The following is a 22,354-nucleotide window of genomic DNA, read 5'->3' as shown; positions in this document are numbered from 1 at the left end:
TATTAATTTTCTTTTAATTTAAAACAAAGTACACACCCGTGTAACTTTCCTGTCTAATTAATATGAAATTATTAATAATTTCATATGATAATAACATCTAAAAACACAGATCACAAAGTTCTGAGGGTGAATACAGCACACACGATCAGTTACTTTCAGTGTAACTTACAATGACAAATTATCATCCTTATCAAAATAGTAGTTAGTCATAAGCATCAGAGTAAATGTGATCTGTTTACTTAACGCCGACAATGTAACATAACAAACAATAAACAAGAAACCGTCGTAGACGGGTAATGCTCCCCAAAGTTTTTTTGGTCACAATAATGCACTATATATTCAGATAAGAAGAAACGTCAAGAGGGGCATAACTTTGGACAAAATAATACAATGGATGTTTAAGCAACTTAAAAATTCAATGGGCCATAACTCTGTAAATAAATTATCTAACCAGAACCCACTAATAACATGCGCATCTCCTGAAGGTAGTTAAGCTTCCCATAAAGCTTCATTGAAGCCCAGTCAGTAGTTGGGGAGAAATAGCCTGGACAAGAATTGCACTATATGTACAGTTTAAAGAAAATTTCAAAGAGCCATAGCTCTGTGAAAAATCATCTAACCATAACCGGCATAATATGCACATCTCCTGTTGATAGTAAAGTCAGTCAGCTATACTGATTATACAGTTAGTAAGGCTTGATTTGTCATCGTTGGCTTGGGTACTACATGTACTTACATGTACCCTAGGTACGGTAAAATACAAAAACGTACCTGGGAATTTTAACGCTTAATCGGTTGTTGTCGGCTATTTTGTAAAAATTATGTTCACATTATGTAAATTTAAATGGCCTTTATATTATCGAAACTCATACTCAAAAAGCCTGTTGATGCAGATTTTTTAAAAGAGTAGTTTGTTTAAGGTTAACAATATCATTTATGGTAATCAGTAGCGCGTTTTACGACATCAGATTTTGGGCAGATAAACAACCAGGTACAGTCTAATATCACCGGAAACGTTTAAGTACATTTACCGTACCCGGGGTACATGTAAGTTTACTTAAGAGTACCAGGGGTACATGTAAGTATTACCTGAGCCGACAATGACCAAAAAAGCCTTAGTAAGTGAGTGATGGTGTATGGGATATGCACCCTCAGTAATTTCATACCATACGAGAGCTTCGTATGGTATGAAATAACATGCACTGAGGGTGTATACACCATCACTTTCTAACAGTGTAAGTTATAATAAAAAAAATCATCATTTAATCTATAAAAATACTACCGATAGTTACAATGTAGTCATCAGCATCAGAATAAAAGTGGTCTGAATACTTAAAACCGTCAATGAACATAACAAACAATAAATAAGCAGAATAAGAACTTCAATAAAATGTAATACAAAAAAAACAAAAAAAAAAAACAACATATTTTGCATATAACCGGTAATGAAAGTTATCAAAGGTGGGAGTGTGCGTAACACTGTAATGTGTTTTATTTTTCATGAAAGAGTCAATTGAACGTGTTAGAGGTTCATTGAATCAACCATGAGATAAAAAAGATAAATTAAACACGAGGCTTACAACGCTGACACGAAGAGTGTCCAAATTAATTCAAACAATAAATTCAAAACAATGACATTTCTTGATTATAACTAATGCTCGATTGGTCATTGTGGGCTCGGGTACTACTTACATGTACCCCGGGTACTCTTATGTATACTTGAACGTCATCAATGATGACGTCCAATACATCACTCATTCCATATTACTAGAGTTGCGACACCTTAAGGGTTTCGCGTGATGGAATGAGTGGGGAGATGAAATCAAATTGAAAACCTATTTCTTTTTGTGCATTTAATGATGGTAACCAAAGTTCTCGCAAAGATTTATTATACATATCACATGATAGTAACCATAATACTCGCAGACATGTTTATTTTTTCGAGGCCGTTCGATACGCTATCCTTAAAAAGTAGAACTTCAATTCCCATGACTATAATATTAAAAACGTGAAAAGAGCAAACAACTTCAGTTTGTCGGACATCCCCATCTTAAACACTATCGACTAGCATTAAGCCTTTTTCTGTGCCTACAAAATTCTGTGTATTTTATTTAAACATCATTATAGCTTTGCGTTCAAGATAGTGTTGAATTCATTTTGCGATGCAATCAGCGCTTTGATTTTATATTACGAAATGTACTACGCAGTACATTGTGTGACGTCATTTCGGTGACGAAACACAATAGTTTTATTTACTCTCTCTGGAATTTAAGGACATGTCGCGGACGTTGTGTTTTTTTATCTGTAAACTATTTGTTTAAAGCATCGAACGAATGCAAAACGTATTTCGGATTGTGTGTTCATCATGCATAAATGTAAACATAGATAGGAATCCAATACAATTGTGTGGTTTGAACTAAGTTTTGATAAAGACATGGATTAATAAAGGTGGAAGTGCATATCGTTTCAAGGTGTTTGTTATAAACTTTGGATTAAAGTAGTCAACTTATTGTTACAAACATTGGATTAACGATGTCATTTAGGTAAGCGTGACGTGTATACTAAATAAAGTTTTTTATAACTCTTGTTAAAGCTGAAATTGAGTCATGATATCAAATTTCGCTACAAAACGGTGTCAGTTGCAATAGATATTTTAATGTGCAACGTTAAATTATAATTATGTTTGATTATTTTGTTTATTTGTTACGCACTTTATGCTGCTAATGATGTGTTGCTCACGGCAAGCCTCGCCGTGTAAACCTTTCTTCAACTCGTCGGACAAATTCAAGTACACGTGATACTTACATTGTATTTAATTTTTTCTGTGTATTTGATGATGGTAACCAAAGATATCGCAGAGATTTTAATATACATGAAACTATTTCAATTAATGCTATTTTGAGAAGTCCGTCCCCGCTCTGCCGTGTGTTATTGTTTATATCATACTATTTTGCTCATCTATATAAAAATTTCTCAAAACCGGCTTTCCGTACTTTATTTTGCATGCAACTGATTGCGCAATTTATGAGGTATACATGTTGTGTGACGTAATTTATTTGTCAAAACAAACAATTTTAAGTTAAATTCTCTGGATGTTTTTAACAGTTATTTATTTGTTTAAAGCATCGAACGAATGCAAAAACGTGTAACGCGTGCCGCCGACTTCCTGAGGCCGCCACCGAGCACTATGTGCGCGACCTCACAATGACGATGTGCCTTCCGAAACCCTCGGAAGGCCGATTACAAATAACAATTAATAAAAACTAATTTTTCTCAGGCTACCTGCCTTATGATTGGAAAATGAAGAGTAATTGAGTCGCCTTAAATATATACAATGCGACCAAAAGAGGGGAATCGATGCCTTCGACCGATTTCCTGAGGCCGCCACCGAGCGCTATGTGCGCGGCCTCACAATGCCGATGTTCCTTCCACGAATCCTCTGGCTTCCGTGAAGCTACATGTCACCGCCTCCGTGAGGCTACTGGCTTCCGCGAAGACACTGGCTCACGTCACCCCAAGGCCTTAGGTGAAGCTTCCGTCACTGCCTTGTACGACGTCCGTAGATTCCAACCCTCTGAAGACCCTCTCCAAGAAACAGGAACTCTGCAGCCCGGGCAGCACCGTTTAAAGCTTGAAGCCAACGTAAATACCCAACTGCTCCAGAATACTGTTCTTTTAGAGTAACGTCCCTTTTCTTCAGATGTTGATCCGCTCGCATACACCGGAGGACTCCCCCAACTTGCCTTTTTGCAAGCCTTTTATATACTGGCAAACAGAGCGCCACCTAGCTAACGGAAAGACACGATCCGGAAACTACCGACGTTTCCGAATTCCATCCGCACTCTACGGAGATCACCGATCAGCATTTCTCCTTCACTAACACAGAAACTAGCCGAATATATACGCCGGATTTTACTAGAAACATTCCTTAAATATCAAATACTCTTTAAATGCTTAATATATTACTTTTAGCCATACAATTAACTTACTTTATGAAGAACAAGTTACAATTTAATATTGTTAACGTGGCAAATGTAAAACTAAGGGAGGTAATTATACTGTAGCTGTGAAGAAACGCAAAGCATATATTTCGACTACGAATCCTTTCGTTATATTACCCACGCCTCCGATTTGACATGAGTCCCCTCATGATTCCAATATACAAAACTAATACAATCAAACACTACAACTAATCCAAAAACTGTACACAAGCAAACTTCAACAAGAGCTATCATACACAATGCAAAAGCGAATCTCTTCCTGAGATAATGAATGTATCAACATCAGTACCAAAAATAAAACTACTCACTACTTAACATGGTTCGTACTGAACCAAAACACACAGCCTCCATTATCATACCCAGCTTCTTAATCTGTTTTGACGAGGAACAGCAACATTCTGCATGGGCCGATGGAGAATCATGACTATCAAACACTGTTGCACCAGCAACCTTTAAAGGCTTCAATGACGACCTTTCCCGCAAAGAGGCATTTGCGTCAAAGACACTTGGCTTTTCTGAAGTCGTCCTTTCTTTGTCGCGAGGCCCATGTCGATTATTAGGACACTGCCTCCTCACGTGAAACTTTGAGCCACAGGTATAACACCGTCGTTCCATGACGCTTGGCCTTGAACCATATCTGGGTTTTGAAGTTTCTGCGGTGCCCATGAACTGATTTAGTTGTTTGCTGAGCATGTCAACCATCTTTTGAAGCTCATCGAGTTGCTTCATTGGCTTATTGCCATCTGTACCTACCGCAGACACATGGCCGTCGGACTTTGCTCTTTTTGTCCGATTAAAGGCTTCGAGCTCCACAGCGTGCCTGATGGCATCATTGAGGCTTACTGGTCGGGCCTGTTTGATGCGTAGTCTCATGTCCGCACTATGAAGAGCATCAAGGAACTGTTCTTTGGCCAATGTTTCTTTCAAGTCTGCCGGTGCAGAGGGGTATGCCAGGTTGGTTAACCGTCGAATGTCTTGCCCCAACTCTCCCAAGGTCGCCGATGCTTTTTGCCTGCGATCGCGTAACTGCACTCTGTACAGTTCCGTCTGGTTAGGAGGCGCAAAACGTTCTTCTATGGCTTGCAACAGTGAATCAAAATCTCTGGAATTGTGTGCAAGGTTTCCCAATACCCCTTGCGCTTGGCCACGCAACGACACTGCCAAATACAATCCCCTGTCGTTGTAGTCCCATTGGTTAATCTCAGTGCACGTCTCAAAGTGCTCTCTATAATCTCGCTAAGATGATCGTCCATCATACGTAGCTGCCTTAACGGAAGCTGAAGGATTCAATGAAGTCTTCTTTCTTGTTGTTACATTTTCTCCGGGAAAAATAACTTTGATTGAGGCTTAGGTGTCTCTGTTTCTAGACCAGGAGTAGAGAAGCGAGTCTGGATTTTGTCACGCTCTAATCTATCAAGTTCCTTCTCCAAAGTCAACGTTTCACAATTTGCAACGAGGGCTTCATTTTCCCGCTTCAACCGCTCCATTGCTTCAAGAAGACTTGCGTCACCACCTTGAGCCATTTTGAGGCCTGGGCTTGACAGGTTAGAACTGTCGATAGGTTTCTGTACCCTATCCCACCGCTGCCACCAAATATGTAGCGCGAGCCGCCGACTACCTGAGGCCGCCACCGAGCGCTATGTGCGCGGCCTCACAATGCCGATGTTCCTTCCACGAATCCTCTGGCTTCCGTGAAGCTACATGTCACCGCCTCCGTGAGGCTACTGGCTTCCGCGAAGACACTGGCTCACGTCACCCCAAGGCCTTAGGTGAAGCTTCCGTCACTGCCTTGTACGACGTCCGTAGATTCCAACCCTCTGAAGACCCTCTCCAAGAAACAGGAACTCTGCAGCCCGGGCAGCACCGTTTAAAGCTTGAAGCCAACGTAAATACCCAACTGCTCCAGAAAACTGTTCTTTTAGAGTAACGTCCCTTTTCTTCAGATGTTGATCCGCTCGCATACACCGGAGGACTCCCCCAACTTGCCTTTTTGCAAGCCTTTTATATACTGGCAAACAGAGCGCCACCTAGCTAACGGAAAGACACGATCCGGAAACTACCGACGTTTCCGAATTCCATCCGCACTCTACGGAGATCACCGATCAGCATTTCTCCTTCACTAACACAGAAACTAGCCGAATATATACGCCGGATTTTACTAGAAACATTCCTTAAATATCAAATACTCTTTAAATGCTTAATATATTACTTTTAGCCATACAATTAACTTACTTTATGAAGAACAAGTTACAATTTAATATTGTTAACGTGGCAAATGTAAAACTAAGGGAGGTAATTATACTGTAGCTGTGAAGAAACGCAAAGCATATATTTCGACTACGAATCCTTTCGTTATAAACGTATTTCGGATTGTGTGTTTATCATACATAATTGTAATTGTTATAAATATTGGATTATCATCGTCATTAAGGTAAACGTGTTGTTTATACTAAATTGATTTGCTGCTCACGTTTATTTATTGATTCAATAATTGAACCCTAAATTAATAATGTATTTGTCTAATGATTAGCATGCATATTACGGGCAAAAGACCGCGAGGCGGGCGTTGACCGTTAATTTGTATCACTTTTCTGAAATACAAAGAGACATTACCTTATAGGGATACAAGTCAAATAATTTCTGCCGTCACCTATTTTCGCGATGGAAAATCATAGAGCGCTGGAGCACATAGACACTTCGACAAACGCTATATGACACGTAGATGCATTCCTCATGAAATAATACGGCATGGCAGTAATTATTAAGTAGCGAATCGTACTCTATGTTATTGTATTTTGATTTTCTACGATCAAAATACGTCTGTTTGCCTCCCTGTGTGACACATCTTGTTTCCCATAATGCATTGCAAATTGAAAATTGCTCTAGATTCTGTTAACAAAATCATAAAAAAAGATAACCCGTCTAAATTATTTGCGTACTTCCGGTTTACAATACCGAATAAGATTAGTTTCGAAATATTTTCTTCAATGAACCAAATATTCTATAGTTAATATTATTCCTTTACATAAATAAACAATTGTTTAAAAGTTTAATTTGTTCACAACATCAACGGCCGCGTTTCTTTCGTCGACAACTATACATGTCTGTGTGACGTCACTGCTTTCGTCAATACGTCATTAAGAAGTAAAAATTGAAACTGACATACTCTGGTGGATGTTTACATTGTTGAAATTTAATAAATTAATGGAATGCACTCGATTGGTAAGTCATTATTTAATTAAAATATTGCGTTTGGTTACATAAAACATCAATCTATATAATATTACTAAAGATTAACTTTGATAACATGGGAACTGTTTTCGGCACATACAAAATTTCGCCGATTTTAAATTTAAGGTCATTATTATTCAGTCAAACTAATGGAACATAAAAGTTATCATTTTATTAAGTTTTGGAGTTATTTCTTGAGTATATTCTACGTGATTATTCTAAAGACCCTTTCTTTTGTGATGTATTAAGTTACGTTGTGATTGTAAACAATATTGCATCTCCGACTCATACTCGATCATTTTCGTACCAAACTGTTTCAAACTGTAAAAAATCAAACTGTGCTTACAAACACATTGGAAAGAGACTAATTCATATGTTCATTTTATGGATTCTTTTTGATTTTCTTTTAGAAGCTGTTCTGTCAAATGCTGGACTTCACACATTCCATGCAGCATTCTGCTGAGCAAAACTGACTGCGTGCTTTGTACTCAACAACGAAGCAATTCTGGACCTATAAAGCTTGACCGGGACTGAAACATTAGCAATTGTGACTCTGTACTGTTCAACGTTAGTGGACTGTAAAGAAACTGCGATTATTGTGAAGAGACTCTGTATGTCTGTAAGCAAAAAGAATATACAGCATAACAAATATCAGGTGTGAAAACAATGTGAAAGCATAGTGAAATTAACAATTTGCAATCAGGCATGTCAAATGAATTGTTGATATTACAAATGATAGTTCCCAGTCAGCTCTATACGTTTTTTTCTGTATTTCTATTACTAGTATTAATTCATAAAATGTATGCCACAATTAAAAAGCACACTCTGTTTAGAGACCATTGTGTTGTCTCATTGTGTGATGATGACTTTGAGTAATACATTGTACATTAAACAATATCTACTAAGTTGTTTTTAAGTATCAGATTTCTTGTTTATTATATAAATGAATGTTAATTTTTGCTTAAATATAAATGTGCATAATGCAGTGCCAGTAGCACACTTTGCAATATTTTTATTACAAAAGAGTAAGTAGTAAACGTATACCTATAATTAATAATCCTTGCCTAAAAGTTCATTTGACACACCTGAGACCATGTGTATTTCCATTATTATTTTGCACATTATGCTGACACTTTGAAAAAATTGTAAATAAGCGAAAAGCAGAAGTTTAGTCTTGTCAACTGTCTCTGATTAATTTTTTGAAGACCATATAAGAAGCGAAAGTGTAGGATACGGTATTCATTTTATTTGATGACTGCTTGTTATAATTTCTTCATAGAAGGCGTACTGGATAAGTGGAGTATTTTTTTTTGGTTTTACATCTTTGATGAAGTCAACTCATTGACATTTAGTGCCATGACTGAGCGTGTTTTTTAACTAACAAACGCGCGGTAGGAACTTACCAAATATATGCAAACTCATAACAGTGTGTCTAATACTACATGATTGAGTGCACAGAAACAAGGGCGAGAAGATAAGGGTATAAATGAACATACTGAATGTGTTATTTTGTTTATGAGCTTGAACATACAAAAACTTGACTTTAATCAATTGGGATGTACATGCAGTTTAATAATCGGGTTGGTATTTTATAATCATATGTGGAAACTGCCTCATTCACATGCAATACGCAGCTGCTGTCTATATGTTTAATGCCACATTCCATAATGACTGAATATCTTTACTTTCAAAACATGACAATGAATTAAATGAAATGAAAATAAACGAAATAATGTAATTAAATTCAGGCGAAAAATATTTGATTATATTTTATTTAAATATGGTTTGGTAAATTATTTACTGGTAAAACAATTCTTGTTGATAACAGTAAATTCGTGATAATAAGTATGTTGTTGTTTATTTTTTGTCTCACACATAAAGAGACAGGTACACTCATATATTTAGCGTTAAGCTTATGATGTGGGTCTTCATCATAAACCGAAATTTTTGCTACTAGTATTTTCTCCTTAGCACCAACCTAGTAATGTTCGATCAATCTCTGTATGCCATAAGCGATAGTTTTTACCAACTGTTAATTCCTGAGGATTCAGAAAAATACAATAAGTTTACCACATTTCATGACATAAGCTCTAACAGTGCGGAAGATATGCAAAGAGTATTGTGTCCAAAGCCAAAGGTGATATTTCTGGTCTGTGTAATTTTGCGCAGTGAATGAGGTCTATGCACTTCTTTCAAGATAGACGCAAATACTCCCGCAAGCATTGTTGCATTTATATGTTTATTAACATTAATTAAGTACAAAATGTTTTTCATTTACATATGCAGGGGATACATTTATGATGTCGATGATTTAGACATGGGACCAAAATAATGAAGTACGACACCATTCTTTTGTATGCTTAAATTAAATAAAATCGTTTTAGAAATAATCTCGCCCTAAAACATAAATGGCATCCCTGCATATGGAAAACATCAATAAAACACAGTTTCGTAAGATTTATTTTTTTAATTCTAACATTGTTTTGAAAAATGTAAACAAAAAATGAAATACATGTTTAAGAGTTTGAAAACAGTACAATGGGTTACTATACAAAAAGCATAGCTTCATTAACTTGTTTAAGATTTGAACAAATTATATTTTATTGCTTTGAAAAATTACATATTGTTTTGTAAAGAAATTGAATGTTTTGTTGCATGATAATGTGCAGACATATATTACCCGTGTTATCTTTAACAAACATCAAATAAGCTTTTGCCCGTAAATTAGGTAGCACCTATTATCATATTACCAGTGTGTACTTACATTTATCCGACACGTCTCGGAAAGCCTCCCCGTGTAAACCTTTCTTCAACTCGTCGCACACAATAACACATAGATTAATGTCATGTATATCTAAACAACCACACTCGATCTCCACAAAAGACATGCATGTGTACTTCGTATTGATATTCAAACACAATTATTACGTCGTTGTTTATCGATTAAACGCCGAACTGACTAAACTGTATATTGAATTAATAACGCGTAACTTAGTTTCTTAGTTTCGTAGCAAGATGGAAGCTAGCCTAAGCGCTTTTCATGACGTGACGTCACAATGTTTATCTGCGCGCGTGTGGTTTTCCATAAATATTTAAACACAAAATACTCGAAAACTTGATTTTTCCCAGGTATAACGCCTACGCCAACAGGTAGATCGCATTCTGGTCCATATACATGTCAAATGTCAGCAAACGTGTTGGGCCAGGTGTAGAAACTTTTTATACTTATTTCTGTTTAGTTGCACTGGCTGAACCAAAAGAATTATGTAGTCGTTTCTAAATAATCACGAAACAACCTGCTAATGCATATATGCTTGCCAGTTACTGAGTTTGTGCATTTCCATTCATTATATTATCGGCCTTGGCAAACAGCGTAGACTCATATGAGACGCCGCGTGATGTCTGCTATTTCGTTACGCTGAAGATTTTCATATCCACGGGTGTTTTTATGTCAAATGATATGGTTTTTCAATAGATCGTATACTTATCTACAAAACAGCGAATTAGCGTTCACTTTACATCATTTTTAATTATTTTATTTTGTTAATACTTTCTCGCGTTCTTTTCGAACGTGTATTGGCAGCCACAGTAGCAACAACCGCGTCTTCTTCTTCTTCCATGTGATGTACTAATCTCACTCTGGAGCATACTCGTACATTTGTTGTATACAAGGTGATCGTGAGAGTGCAGTTAAAAGAATAAAACATTTAATATTTATAATATGTACAGTCAGGAAAGCTCAATGTTTGAATTGGAGGCCGGCCAGTCCTTCCCTGAATGACTCTGGGGTCTGTAGAACTGTGAGGTACTTTGGTAGCTGGTTCCACAATCGAGCTCCAGAGATAAAGAATGAGTGGCGGTAGGTGTCTGTTCTGCAGTAGGGTATCCAGTAACGGACCACTGCACCATCCATGTCTTCGAGACCACGTCCTCTTGTAGATGTGATGGATCGCCGGAGAGGATCGGTGGCTGGAATGTCGAGAAGACCATATGTGATCCGATACATCATCAGAAGTTCAGAGTGCTGGCGGCGGAGTTCAAGGGTATGTAGCCCAAGGTCTGCGATCATCTGGCTAGTGCTGCTTGTAGTCCTGTAGTTGCCTGTGATAAATCGCGCTGCTCTTCGCTGTACAGCCTCTAACTCTTGAATACATGCCTGTGTGTGAGGGTCCCAAGCTGCTGATGTGTAGTCGAGGACAGGTCTGACTAGTGACTTATATCACTGCAACTTTATGTCTTTTGGGCAGCTTGAGAGGTTTCTGCGGAGGAAGGCGACAGAGTTATTGGCAGACTTAGTGCGGCTGTCCACGTGTGGTTTCCAGAAAAGATCACTGGCAAGTGTCCCGCCTAAGTACTTTCCTGTCTTGACTAAGGCCAGCTGGTGCCCGTGGATGCTGTAGTCTGCTTGAGTCGGGGTTCGCTTTCTTGTGATCCTCAGTACCTCACATTTGTCTGGGTTGAAGGACATCTTCCAAGTTGTTTCCCACTCCTGGATGGCATTGAGGTCATTCTGCAGTATCTGTGCATCCTCTAGAGACTAAATCTTTCTGTACAGAAGACTGTCATCCGCGAATAGCCTTGTTGTGGATTGAACTTTGGAGGGCATGTCGTTGATGTACACCAGGAAGAGCAAGGGTCCTAACACCGAGCCTTGAGGGACACCTGAAGTTACTGGTGCTGGTTTTGACTGTACGCCCTCGACCTGTACCTGTTGACTTCGGTTTGAGAGGAAGCTTTTAATCCAGGTGAGAACGTTTCCACTGATGCCGTAGTGCTTCAGTTTCACAGCAAGGTGTTCATGCGGAACCTTGTCGAACGCCTTGCTGAAGTCAAGTAAGATGGCGTTTATCTGCTCACTGTAGTCAAGAGCTGACGAGAGGTCCTGTAGGGTCAGGAGTAGTTGCGTCTCACATGACCGACGCTTCCTGAACCCATGCTGTGCGTCTGACAGAATGTTCAGGTCTTCCATATGCTGCATTATCTGGCTGTGCATGATGTGCTCCATGATTTTGCAGCAGACGGAGGTTAGGGAGATAGGCCTGTAGTTGGCAGGTGTGCTTTTGTTTCCCTTCTTGAATATTGGAGCAACCAATGCTTGCTTCCAGTCATCAGGCACACAGGCTTGTGACAGAGAGGCCTGAAAGATGATGGTCAACATGGGTGAGAGTTCACTTGCAAATTCTTGAAGGAACCTTGTAGGGATGGCATCAGGTCCTGTTGCCTTGTGTGGGTTCAGATTCCGCAAGAGTTTGTGAACACCCTCATTTCCGATGTCGAATGTTGCCATTGAAGGGTATGGTGTACCGCTCATCTTTGGGATGTTACTTGAGTCCTCTTCTGTGAACACACTTGTAAATTGCTCATTCAAGATTGCAGCCTTAGACATTGGGTCGTTATATAAGAGTCCATCATGTTTCAGGGGGGCAATACCACTGCTGTCACATCTTCTTGTTTTGATGAAGGAATACAGCTTCTTAGGGCTGCGATCTTCAGATACGGTATCGCTGATGTAAGTGTTGTATGCCCTTCTACACTCGTATTGGACTTATATCGAGTGAGGTCTTCTGGTTTCCCTGTATGTTTGGATCTCCTGAGGGCCCTCTTCTTTTGTCTTGATAGGCGCTTGATTTTTCGACTCACCCCGGGTTGGTTGAAACGTTGAGTTGCGAGTTTGGATGGAACATGTTCTTCTATGGTGTTGATACAGAACTGCTTAAATTCATTCCAAAGAGTGTTGATGTCTGTATCCAAGTTATGTCTGTTGAGGAAGATGTCGCGAAATTTGTTAATGGTTGTTTGGGTGGTGGCAAGGTCAGCATGTTTCCAAAGCAGAATCTTTCTCTGAGGTGGTTTGGCTCTGGGAACACGTGTTGAGGCCTGCACAAATACAATGTCATGGTCACTGACGCCTGGGACTGGCTTGATCTTCTCTACCAGTGATGGCCTATTTGTTATGAAGAGGTCATGGATGTTGTTACCTCTTGTTGGAAATGTTACGCACTGTTCTGCCCCCAGGTCAGCAATCATGTCAAGAAAGGTTTGGTCAATCTTGCTGGAGTAAGAATAACCATTGATGGTATTGGTATTCCAATCGATGTCAGGCAGATTGGCGTCACCAACAATCCATATTGTAGCGTCTGAGTTATGTTGATGTAGGTTGCTGATTACAGTTCTCATTTCTTCCATGTATGTGTGATCGCTGTTAGGTGGTCTGTATAGTGATCCGATGATCAGGGTTTGCTTGCCTGGGCATTCGAAACGTGCAGCACAGAATTCAGTCTGAGTTGTCAGTGCCATGTCAGTTCCAACTATGCTGTCCTTGACTGCTATCATCACTCCGCCATAGTGGTTGTTTGGTCTGCCACGTCTGGCAACGAAGTTGTACCCTACAGGGAGAACTTCTCTTTCAAAATAGCCGTTGTGCATCCATGTTTCACAGCCAAAAACGATATCGGGATTGGATTCTTGGAGGAGTAGCCAGAATTCAGATCGTTTGGCTCGCATGCTCTGGAAATTGATCAGCAATATCCTAAATGATGCTTGTGTTTGTGCACGTTGTCTGGTATTCTTGGCAGGGGACGAGGAAAATTGTGGCGGGCCCGGTGACGACTGTACAGAGCTGAAGCTTGATGTCTGATTATCAAGTGGGCTTGAGTGTTGGCTTTGGTGACTGTGGCTACCATAGGTACTGTAGGAGTTCTCTGTCGCTACAGAGGTGTTGATGGAGTCAGCAGTTGTTGAGTTAAACAGAGAAGTTGAGAAATTTGGCAGGCCGCAACAAAAACAGACCCAGCTAGTGTCTTTTATGCCCTGGAGAACAGCAATGGGCATGTTCAGGCATTTGGTGTGGATACAGGTATCGCAGGAGTCACAACATACAGCATTCTGGTTGGATTAACAAGGTTTTTGGCACTGACGACGGGGAATCTGTATGTTGGGCCTGGGTAAGGGTGGCAGTCATTAGATTGTGTGATCCTGTTGTGGAAGTAAGATTCAAGACCTGGATATGTCGAATCAGCTGGTGGTCTTAGCTGGACAAGGAATAAGAAGTAAGAACATGTATGAAGATTCATTTCAGGAGATGTGCTTCTTTCTCAGATTAATGTATCAATCGTTGATATCCGAAATGTTTGTCCGAAATGTGTGATACTATTGACATGACCGTTTTTGCAGGTGTTAAGCTGGTCAGAGTTATGCTTCGCTTCGTGGAACAGATGGATGGTAGAAGTGGATGCTATCTGGAGACGAACAAATGAGTACCTGACTGAAACCCCCCTAAAATAAACCCTTTTCGTTAACAGAATAGTAGATTGCGCCTCACGATCACCTTGACCCTTGACCCTTCCGTCACCGGAAATCAGGGTAGACAATTTTCAGATATGCAAATGAGGTCCGACCTCACGACCCCTACTTTCTATTACGCATTTTAGCGAACAGATGCGAGTATTCCGAATGATAATGTGTTAAATATGCAAAGGTGAGGGGTTACCGTTGACGTATTCAATGAAAAAGAAACCGGAAAGTTAAAAAATATGTAAACAAACTTTCACGGAAATTTTTAGGAGCCAATATGATGAAGTTATCAGGCATATACGCGGATGAAACCGTAATTTTCTTGAAGAAAACTTCATTATAAAATTATTTCATGCAAGTTTTATGGGATTGATGCTGAATTCCGTAGCTGGAAAGAGCGGGTGAAAGTGCGCCAGGGGAGGTAACTTGCTCCAGAAACGAACGTGCGCAGTTATCCATATCGACGTGCACGCGGGAAACACAGTAAATAAACACGAAATTTGCAAAGCATTCTATGTAATCATTGATATGCGATGTCAAGTTTGTTTCAAATCAGGTAAATATACAAGTTGCAATAAAAAAATTACCGTGACTACGTTTATATTGTTGGAAAATATTGCATTTATATTCGGACCACTTTCGTCCCAAAATATTTCTTACCCGTGTTTTCAATGATAATAATGATTTGTGTAACTACTTTAACTCTGCCAGAATGCTATCGTAGTAAGCATAATTGTTTTTATCCCTAACCATGGGAGAGACATATTGTTTTGTGCCGTCTGTCTGGTTGTCTGTTGGTTAAACAACTTAATGACTTGACAATGACATGTCTAAACTTTGTAATTGAAGTTACTTATCATGTCAAATATTGAATATGCTAATAAAAAATAAATATTGTAATTGAATTAACTTTGTTAAAACATGTATGATAAATTGAAATGAGGCTTTAATTTTCAAAACCTTTATTTATTTATTTCAGTTGTAAATACATTGTACTGATGAGCCAAGATCTGTTTGACACCGTCACCGGGAGCGACTGTGAGACGCAGCCTGAATAAAGAAAAAAAAATAAAATCTCGTTATTGTTTGGTAATGGGTTAAATGACCTGATGAAAATTAACATGTTTCATTGTCAAAAGATTTCAGACTCTGATGAAACTCTGCCTCCAGACGACATGGACACCAATGCACCAGAAATATCCCAACACCACTCAGAAACAGCTACTGAACAAAATACGGTTAGTGAATTTTCTTCAACTTCTTACAGTGCCTATAGTGTCAGTGTAACTTCATCACAGCCTGCTACTGAACCAGCCCCTAAAAAGCTAAAACTACATGTATCCATACAAACTATTGATCCTTTGCTGATTGACAGTCAGAGTCTGCAGTTATCTCAATGTACGCAATTGCCTTCTTCACACATTTTCTATACAACTTGATGTGCATATCTTTTCATACTACAAGAGTTTTGCTAGTTCTTTTTACAGATATTTAGATGTCTTCTGGTGGAAGTTTTATTTAAAATTAATGTAGGTCAATGCATGTCATTTACAACAGTGTATTCTCATTGTATACATTTTATTTTTCTTAGACTAGCTATCAAACATCTTCTTCCTATCATTGTTAAAATAATGTAAATATTATTCATTGAGGACATTTACAAATCACAAACACTTAAGTGAATAACACCCTATAGCTAGTCTATGAACATGTGTATGCATGCAATGCCGTAGCTTACTAAGGTCATGAATTTTAACGTACATGTTATAGTTAATCCACATGCACATTTAATTCCTTTCTGGTATAAATTGCTTTTTATTTTTTCATATACTTCATGGGCAGTATTCAAGTAGCTAATTAAGTTAAAAATAACGTTACTCAGTGTAGTTTGTTTGAGATTACTTTGAAGAATCACAGGTATGTTCATACTTTTATATTATATTAATTTCTAGAAATGTACAAGGTAAAAATCAGGGAAAAAACACACAATATTTTTCCCCAATTTTCCCCCATTGTAATGGTAGTGGGTGGGGTAAAGCAATACCATTTGCAAACCACAAACTCATGTGTATTACTATTTTATTACTATATATGTATTATATGTGTCTTCAAACATATTTATTGATGCAACTAACATCATTTATAAGATAGTTTATTGAAATTATGAGACTAATCAATGAAATTCCTGCTATTTCTATATTTTCTGCAATTTTCACACGTCCCCGAAGGTCTTTGATAGACAAAAAATACACTCATCAGCTTGGAGGGAATGTTTGTGCTGGAATTTGTTCATACATAACTGACATACATATTGAGCACTAGTTTTCGTTCCCAGTGTTTTCTATTGCTGAAATAACATATGGGGTCAGATTTTAATGAAAAATAAAAAACAGCAGATTTTATATAGCCGTTTTTTTATAAACTTCAATTTCGTCAAATTTTTGTTTAGTTTTCTGTTTATATGGTCAAACTAGTCTTTTTTTTCCTTTCAAGTCAAAAATTCAGAAAATATATAGTTTTGTACATACTATTTCACTTTTTAAAACTAGGTGGTTGTTGCTAAAATTTGTACTCTGTTTGACACCGTCACCGGAAGCGACTGTGAGACGCAGCCTGAATAAAGAAATAAATAAAATCTCGTTATTGTTTGGTAATGGGTTAAAAGACCTGATGAAAATTAACATGTTTCATTGTCAAAAGATTTCAGACTATGATGAAACTCTGCCTCCAGACGACCTGGACACCAATGCACCAGAAATATCCCAACACCACTCAGAAACAGCTACTGAACAAAATACGGTTAGTGAATTTTCTTCAACTTCTTACATTGCCTATAGTGTCAGTGTAACTTCATCACAGCCTGCTACTGAACCAGCCCCTAAAAAGCTAAAACTACATGTATCCATACAAACCATTGATCCTTTGCTGATTGACAGTCAGAGTCTCCAGTTATCTCAATGTACGCAATTGCCTTCTTCACACATTTTCTATACAACTTGATGTGCATATCTTTTCATACTACAAGAGTTTTGCTAGTTCTTTTTACAGATATTGAGATGTCTTCTGGTGGAAGTTTTATTTAAAATTAATGTAGGTCAATGCATGTCATTTACAACAGTGTATTCTCATTGTATACATTTTATTTTTCTTAGACTAGCTATCAAACATCTTCTTCCTATCATTGTTAAAATAATGTAAATATTATTCATTGAGGACATTTACAAATCACAAACACTTAAGTGAATAACACCTTATAGCTAGTCTATGAACATGTGTATGCATGCAATGCCGTAGCTTACTAAGGTCATGAATTTTAACGTACATGTTATAGTTAATCCACCTGCACATTTAATTCCTTTCTGGTATAAATTGCTTTTTATTTGTTCATATACTTCATGGGCAGTATTCAAGTAGCTAATTAAGTTAAAAATAACGTTACTCAGTGTAGTTTGTTTGGGATTACTTTGAAGAATCACAGGTATGTTCATACTTTTATATTATATTAATTTCTAGAAATGTACAAGGTAAAAATCAGGGAAAAAACACACAATTTTTTTCCCCAATTTTCCCCCATTGTAATGGTAGTGGGTGGGGTAAAGCAATACTATTTGCAAACCACAAACTCATGTGTATTTCTATTTTATTACTATATATATGTATTATATGTGTCTTCAAACATAGTTATTGATGCAACTAACATCATTTATAAGATAGTTTATTGAAATTATGAGACTACTCATTGAAATTCCTGCTATTTCTATATTGTCTGCAATTTTCACACGTCCCCGAAGGTCTTTGTTAGACAAAAAATACACTCATCAGCTTGGAGTGAATGTTTGTGCTGGAATTTGTTCATACATAACTGACATACATATTGAGCACTAGTTTTCGTTCCCAGTGTTTTCTATTGCTGAAATAACATATGGATTCAGATTTTAATGAAAAATAAAAAACAGCAGATTTAATATAGCCGTTTTTTTCTAAACTTCAATTTCGTGAATTTTTTGTTTTGTTATCTGTTTATATGGTCAAACTCTGCATTTTTTTTCCTTTCAAGTAAAAAATTCAGAAAATATATAGTTTTGTACATAATATTTCACTTTTTAAAAATAGGTGGTTGTTGCTAAAATTTGTACTCTGTTTGACACCGTCACCGGGAGCGACTGTGAGACGCAACCTGAATAAATAAATAAATAAAATCTCGTTATTGTTTGGTAATGGGTTAAAAGACCTGATGAAAATTAATATGTTTCATTGTCAAAAAATTTCAGTATATAAATATTACATGGCTGACAGTGTGACAGTAAATTTGTCAACTTGAGTAAATACTGTCAACCGAGGCGAAGCCAAGGTTGACAGTATTTTTCCGAAAGTTGACAAATTTACTGCCACCCTGTCAGACATGTAATTTTAATTTTATTATACCGAATAAACTATTCAAAAATGAACAATTCATATGAACCATGAACAATTTTAATATTCAATAATTGAATTTAATTTCAGCAATGAACAACCATTAATATGTGGAGTGGTTCAGATTTACGGGCAGAGCAAAATGAACTTCGCTTTATTCGGCACCGACCTAGTAATAAATGTATCCCATCAATTTTCTAAGTCGTCAATTATTTCTTTAAAAATATATTACAGAACCGGCTTTCCGTATTTTATTTTCATCACTTGATTACGCAATTTATGACGTACTTGTGTGACGTCATTTCGGTGACGAAACATTTTGGAACAACAATATGGACGTGGTGGGTTTTTTTAACAGTAAAATATTTGTTAAAAGCATCAAACGAATCCAAAACGTATTTCGGATTGTGTGTTTGTCATGCATAACACCTTAAGAACAGACACTGGAAGTGTATATCGTTGTAACTTTATTGTTATTAGCATTGGATTAAAGTTGCCTTTGAGGTAAGCGTGTCGTTTATACTAAATTGATTTTCTTTTTGACTCCTGTCAAAGCTTAAATAATGGCATTAATCTATTCTACAGCACAGTTTCAGCTGCAATCGATATTTTAATTATCCAAATACAACAGACACGCAAAACTGCGTACTGCGCATGCGCGAATGGGACAGTATAATTTTCGAACATTCCGCACGTGATTGCTAAGGCAGCGGGATACAGTATTTTTTTGTCAGTAATTTTTTTCCCGCTGGTGGCACGTGATTGCTATGGCAGCGGGATACAGTATATTGTGGACAGTAAATTTATTCCCCTGGGTCTGACAGTATTTCTATGTCACAATGGCCTATGGGAGTTTAGCATTGTAAATATAAGTGAGGTATAATAAACTATGATGAAACTCTGCCTCCAGACGACCTGGACACCAATGCACCAGAAATATCCCAACACCACTCAGAAACAGCTACGGAACAAAATACGGTTAGTGAATTTTCTTCAACTTCTTACAGTGCCTATAGTGTCAGTGTAACTTCATCACAGCCTGCTACTGAACCAGCCCCTAAAAAGCTAAAAACTACATGTATCCATACAAACTATTGATCCTTTGCTGATTGACAGTCAGAGTCTGCAGTTATCTCAATGTACGCAAAGTGCCTTCTTCACACATTTTCTATACAACTTGATGTACATATCTTTTCATACTACAAGAGTTTTGCTAGTTCTTTTTACAGATATTTAGATGTCTTCTGGTGGAAGTTTTATTTAAAATTAATGTAGGTCAATGCATGTCATTTACAACAGTGTATTCGTATTGTATACATTATATTTTTCTTAGACTAGCTATCAAACATCTTCTTCCTATCATTGTTAAAATAATGTTAATATTATTCATTGAGGACATTTACAAATCACAAACACTTAAGTGAATAACACCCTATAGCTAGTCTATGAACATGTGTATGCATGCAATGCCTAAGCTTACTGAAGTCATGAATTTTAACGTACATGTTATAGTTAATCCACCTGCACATTTAATTCCTTTCTGGTATAAATTGCTTTTTATTTTTTCATATACTTCATGGGCAGTATTCAAGTAGCTAATTAAGTTAAAAATAACGTTACTCAGTTTAATTTGTTTGGGATTACTTTGAAGAATCACAGGTATGTTCATACTTTTATATTATATAAATTTCTAGAAATGTACAAGGTAAAAATCAGGGAAAAAACACATAATATTTTCCCCCCATTTACCCCCATTGTAATGGTAGTGGGTGGGGTAAAGCAATACCATTTGCAATCCACAAACTCTTGTGTATTACTATTTTATTACTATATATGTATTATATGTGTCTTCAAACATATTTATTGATGCAACTAACATCATTTATAAGATAGTTTATTGAAATTATGAGACTAATCATTGAAATTCCTGCTATTTCTATATTTTCTGCAATTTTCACACGTCCCCGAAGGTCTTTGATAGACAAAAAATACACTCATCAGCTTGGAGGGAATGTTTGTGCTGGAATTTGTTCATACATAACTGACATACATATTGAGCACTAGTTTTCGTTCCCAGTGTTTTCTATTGCTGAAATAACATATGGGGTCAGATTTTAATGAAAAATAAAAAACAGCAGATTTCATATTGCCGTTTTTTTATAAACTTCAATTTCGTCAATTTTTTGTTTTGTTTTCTGTTTATATGGTCAAACCATGCATTTTTATTTTCCTTTCAAGTCAAAAATTTAGAAAATATATAGTTTCGTACATAATATTTCATTTTTTAAAAATAGATGGTTGTCGCTAATTGTACTCTGTTTGACACCGTCACCGGAAGCGACTGTGAGACGCAGCCTGAATAAATAAATAAATAAAATCTCGTTATTGTTTGGTAATGGGTTAAAAGACCTGATGAAAATTAACATGTTTCATTGTCAAAAGATTTCAGACTATGATGAAACTCTGCCTCCAGACGACAGGGACACCAATGCACCAGAAATATCCCAAAACCACTCAGAAACAGCTACTGAACAAAATACGGTTAGTGAATTTTCTTCAACTTCTTACAGTGCCTATAGTGTCACTGTAACTTCATCACAGCCTGCTACTGAACCAGCCCCTAAAAAGCTAAAACTACATGTATCCATACAAACTATTGATCCTTTGCTGATTGACAGTCAGAGTCTGCAGTTATCTCAATGTACGCAATTGCCTTCTTCACACATTTTCTATACAACTTGATGTACATATCTTTTCATACTACAAGAGTTTTGCTAGTTCTTTTTAAAGATATTTAGATGTCTTCTGGTGGAAGTTTAATTTAAAATTAATGTAGGTCAATGCATGTCATTTACAACAGTGTATTCTCATTGTATACATTTTATTTTTCTTAGACTAGCTATCAAACATCTTCTTCCTATCATTGTTAAAATAATGTAAATATTATTCATCGAGGACATTTACAAATCACAAACACTTAAGTGAATAAAACCCAATAGCTAGTCTATGAACATGTGTATGCATGCAATGCTTTAGCTTACTGAAGTCATGAATTTTAACGTACATGTTATAGTTAATCCACCTGCACATTTAATTCCTTTCTGGTATAAATTGCTTTTTATTTTTTCATATACTTCATGGGCAGTATTCAAGTTGCTAATTAAGTTAAAAATAACTTTACTCAGTGTAGTTTGTTTGGGATTACTTTGAAGAATCACAGGTATGTTCATACTTGTATATTATATTAATTTCTAGAAATGTACAAGGTAAAAATCAGGTACATAACTGACATACATATTGAGCACTAGTTTTCGTTCCCAGTGTTTTCTATTGCTGAAATAACATATGGGGTCAGATTTTAATGAAAAATAAAAAAACAGCAGATTTCATATAGCCGTTTTTTTCTAAACTTCAAT

At 37.0% G+C, this 22,354-nt stretch overlaps 1 protein-coding gene across 2 annotated transcripts in view; it reads left to right on the top strand.

The window, feature by feature from the left end:
• LOC127854242 (uncharacterized) overlaps positions 1–21,604 on the top strand; it is a 40,136-nt gene extending 18,532 nt beyond the window's left edge. Inside the window, exons 3-6 of one of the 2 annotated variants that reach the window (XM_052389260.1) lie at positions 15,665–15,763; positions 17,226–17,324; positions 19,849–19,916; positions 21,381–21,604. In XM_052389260.1, coding sequence (XP_052245220.1) covers positions 15,701–15,763; positions 17,226–17,324; positions 19,849–19,916; positions 21,381–21,528 — 378 coding nt within the window. In that variant the 5' untranslated portion in view covers positions 15,665–15,700 and the 3' untranslated portion in view covers positions 21,529–21,604. The remainder of the gene's footprint in view (positions 1–15,664; positions 15,764–17,225; positions 17,325–19,848; positions 19,917–21,380) is intronic. The other variant, XM_052389261.1, reaches the window with a different exon arrangement.
• Positions 21,605–22,354: the final 750 nt, after the last annotated feature.

This window comes from Dreissena polymorpha, chromosome 12 (genome assembly GCF_020536995.1).
Source record: "Dreissena polymorpha isolate Duluth1 chromosome 12, UMN_Dpol_1.0, whole genome shotgun sequence".
In the NCBI taxonomy this organism is placed as follows: domain Eukaryota; kingdom Metazoa; phylum Mollusca; class Bivalvia; order Myida; family Dreissenidae; genus Dreissena; species Dreissena polymorpha.
Note: the sequence above shows the minus strand (reverse complement) of the source record. Positions and strands in the feature narration are given on the sequence as shown.